The 4030-nt window shown below is 35.6% G+C and overlaps 1 protein-coding gene across 1 annotated transcript in view; it reads left to right on the forward strand.

Annotated features, from left to right (window-relative positions):
• The window catches only part of LOC119578706 (leucine-rich PPR motif-containing protein, mitochondrial-like), a gene marked incomplete at its 5' end in the record, with an annotated part of 13648 nt that extends 10116 nt beyond the window's left edge, over positions 1-3532 (forward strand). The window contains 7 exon segments of the mRNA XM_037926285.1: positions 760-817; positions 819-980; positions 1156-1354; positions 1624-1727; positions 1896-2076; positions 2440-2591; positions 2926-3532. Coding sequence (XP_037782213.1) covers positions 760-817; positions 819-980; positions 1156-1354; positions 1624-1727; positions 1896-2076; positions 2440-2591; positions 2926-2991 — 922 coding nt within the window.
• Positions 3533-4030: the final 498 nt, after the last annotated feature.

Consider the following 4030-nt stretch of genomic DNA (forward strand, 5'->3'; position numbering starts at 1 on the left):
ATTCCATGCCTCTCCTTCATAGTGTTATTTTCTCTTTTTCTGCATGAGTTAGAGAGAGAGAGAGAGTGAGTGTGAGTGTGAGTGTGAGTGTGAGTGTTTTGAGTGTGAGTGTGTGTGTGTGTGTGTGAGTGTGAGTGTGAGTGTGTGTGTGTGTGTGTGTGTGTGTGTTTGTGTGTTTGTTTGTTTGTTTGTTTGTTTTGCCAGTGTCTTTATTTGTCCTTTGATATGCTGTATCCATATGGTAATAGACTGTTTCCTTGCACAAATTCCATACTAGGTAGTCCATAAGTCAGCACAATAATGATAATAATAACAATAAGGAACATTTTGTTATTTGTGTATTATTATTATATTATTTTGTGTGTGTGTGTGTCTGTGTTTGTTTGTTTGTTTTATTCAGTTTCTTTAATACAACCTGCATTGCTGGTCACAAAGAGCAGAAATAAGATCCTGAGCATATAAATAGCATCCTCCTTAGAGCAAGCTGTCTACCAGTCACCCGGTTCACAGATAGTACATTCCACACTCGTTTACCAGTGGAAATAGTACAAGAGCCCTTTCCTATCACCCTGCCCTTCAGCCAAATTCTCATGACAGCAAGTTACCATCACCCGGCACTCAGCCAATTTTCCCCTTAATAATCATGCAGGTCGTAGGGGTTAAGCTTGTGTAGTGCATGATCTTAGATTCCTATTTTATGGGCTTTATATTTCCCCTTTATTAAGTTTGTACTCATGAAGTTTATGATATTTCTTGTAGAATTGAATCATCGGGAGGACAGTTGAATCTGCGTGAGAAGTCAGAATTGATAGAGGCTTTTGGTCCAGCAAAGTCAGATCACTGAAGCCACAAAGGTAACAAGGGACATGCTAGTGGCTGGTGCCCACCCCATTCCACGCATCTTCAAGTATCTCATCAATGAATTGGCTAAAGGTGGCGATGTGGAGAACTTGACCTTCTTTGGGAAGTACATATCAGACGTAAGTTGGAGTTGATTTGTTTGTTTCTTATATGTAAAGAGGTGTTTTATGTAAACTTATCGGATTCCATGTCTTTTCTCATTACTCTGAAGTAGACTTTACTCGAGACACCTTATTTTTCACAAGAAAGGTCAGTCCAAGTTTCCACACATAGAACCTTTTTATCTCGAAACAGTCAGTCAAGAAAAGTGTCTCGTATGACAATCGACTCAGCAACGCATACCTGGCAAGTGGTCGTGTGAATGAATGCCTGGACGGATTGATCCATGAAATCGATACAGCTTCAGAGGCTGACATCCCGCACCTCAAGCAGAAGTTCCCCAGAGGTGGCATTCTAGGCTTCTTGGAGAAGGAACCTAACAGCATAGAGAAAGGTAACCTTGGATTGTGTTGAAGTTCTCATGAGGTGTTGTTTTGTGTGCGTGTAGGTGTGTACGTATGTGCACATGCACACTTTTACCTCTTTAATTCCTTGTGTGTCATTATGCCATAGTATTAGAATATATCTTAACAATGAATGTGAATATACATATGCCAATTTATAAAACAATATTTTAATAATGTAATACTGAAGGACTGAAAACCCCAAAGTCGTTATTTGTAAAAGTAATTAATATTAATATAATTGTTATGAACATTCCAGTGAAGGTGCTGAGTGACAAGTATGCTGCACATGACTTTGTAGGTCCTGCAAACAGTCTATGGCAGTATCTCTTTTGTGAAGGTCGACATGAAGAGGCACAGGAGGTAAGCTCGTAAACATGCAGTCCCCCTGCCAACCACAAAACACATGCAAAACAAGCAATGACTTTCCTAGCTGCTTTTTTTTTTCTAACATTTGCAAAGAATGAAAGACTGGTATATCCTGTAGGTCCTCATTTAACCTTTTTTTTTTTTCTTTTCTTTTTTTGACAGATTTACAACAAATATCTTTCTGGGAAAAATGAACGCCTCATGTTCAAGAAAATATTGTTAAAGTCTCGAGAGGACCACAATACGGCCTTGGTGGCTAAATTGAGTGAAACATTAAATGCCAGACAAGATACTTCCAACATTGCTAAGGGATTGGTATACAGCTGCTGGATTGATATCCTTTGTAAGTAGTTTTCTCAAAGAAAATCTCTAGCTAAATATCTCATTTTCTATCTGCCTCTCTCTCTCCTCTTACTCTGCTTTGTTTTCCTCCCTCACACTCTCCTTTCTATTTCCTCATGCTCACTCCTTCCCACGTACTCTTCCCCCCCTTTCCACTTCCTATCCTCCCTACCCTTCTTCCTTTCCCCTTCCCTCTTACTTCTCCTTCTCTCTCTTCTTGCCTCTCATCCCTTTGACTTTTCCACTACTTTCTTTCCTGTCTGTCAGAAAGGAAAACCAATATTTTCTCATATTTCTGCCACATATTTACACATTTATTTGGTAAAAAGAATTTTATTTGTTTATTAATTCATTTTATATTCAGGTAACACAAGCAAATATGATGAAGGCCTAGCAACATTGGAGGAGAGCCTGAAGCACCTCTCACTGGCAGATTACAACACAACAGCTCTCAAGAGACTAAAAGCAGGCGTGGAGATGTCAAACAAAACATTCCCATACACTATCCCAGAAAAGGTAAATATAGTGTTATTTTGAAAAGGTTATCCCATGATGTTGTCTATTTTGTCGTTTTATGGATTCGATTATTTGGGTTCAATTTTTCAACTTGGAAACTTTGGTAACATTATTGTTTTTATGCTCCTTATCTTGTAGGTGCTTGTGTTTTGAAAACTAGTGGATCTTGCCACTTTTTCCATTACAATAATTAGAGTTCAGAGTATTACAGAGCAGAGCAACCCAGAGATAGTACTTAATTACCAGAAAACTGAAATTAATTAGAGAAATTTGACCAACACTGTTGACAAGGAAGGTGTGTTCAATGGTACTTCTTAATATCTTCTTTTTCCAGGTAAAGACTGATCGAAAGAATGCAAAAAGCAGCAGCAGCAGTAGTAGCGATAGTGATTCAGATTAGATGCATAAATAATTATTTTGAAGAGAAATAGCGAGGTTAATGGAGTTGTTAAGTTGTTATAATATGTAATATTGTAAGTATGTTATATGCCAGGTGTAACAGACCAGTGAATTGGACATTGTGTAAATAAAACCAAATATTTACAGTTATTTAATTGTCAGATATTTTTCCAAATGTAAATTATATATGAAATATTAGCATTTCCATATACAGGTATTGAATAATTCCCTCTTATTACACAAGTGTGTATATATATGTGTAAAACAAAAATTAATCAGCTCTTAAATGGCTGTATATATATAGACTGCTGCACAGGCAGGCTGAAGACAAAATCCTTTGGTGTATATTTAGTAATGCTCGAGTAAGCACAAGAATACTATTGCAAAAGAAACATTAAATGTTTTGTCTCTTTTATGAAGAAGGCAAAGATTCATAAACAAGGATGGCAAGTGTTACAATAATAGAATGTGGATGTATTCACTGGCTGGTTGTCTGTGTTTACTGTATTTGTATATTTATGTAAATAACTTTTTGATAAATAGTTTTGTTTCCTTTTCCTGTAAAAAAAAAGAATTTTATTATATTTTATATACAAGGCTATCAAATATGATTTGCTTTGGAGGAAATACTGTGTCAAATTTCTTTTAAAATACATATATTTAATTTTAATGAGGGCCACCATTGTAAAGCACACTTTTTCAAAGCCTTTGATTTTACATACATTAGAGTGTGTAATAATACAAAATTATTTGCTCCAAACTTTCAGAAAGACAAGAGTTCAGTTTAAAAAAATGTAAATGAACACTGAAATGGTATATATAATATAAAAGTAATGATGCTAATATTACATATATTCAGTAATTTTATATGCAAGTTGATTAAAGGCACGAAATGGAAGCTTGTTAAAAAGGCATGTTTTCATGCGAAGTTAAAAAAAAAAGTAATATAGTGTTTTGCATGAGTGAAATGTATTCATAGTTATTCAGATTAATGTATGATGACCTCTCACCCCATCATATAAGTAACTATTAGAAGATGA

The sequence above is a fragment of the Penaeus monodon genome, chromosome 11 (genome assembly GCF_015228065.2).
Source record: "Penaeus monodon isolate SGIC_2016 chromosome 11, NSTDA_Pmon_1, whole genome shotgun sequence".
In the NCBI taxonomy this organism is placed as follows: Eukaryota; Metazoa; Arthropoda; class Malacostraca; order Decapoda; family Penaeidae; genus Penaeus; species Penaeus monodon.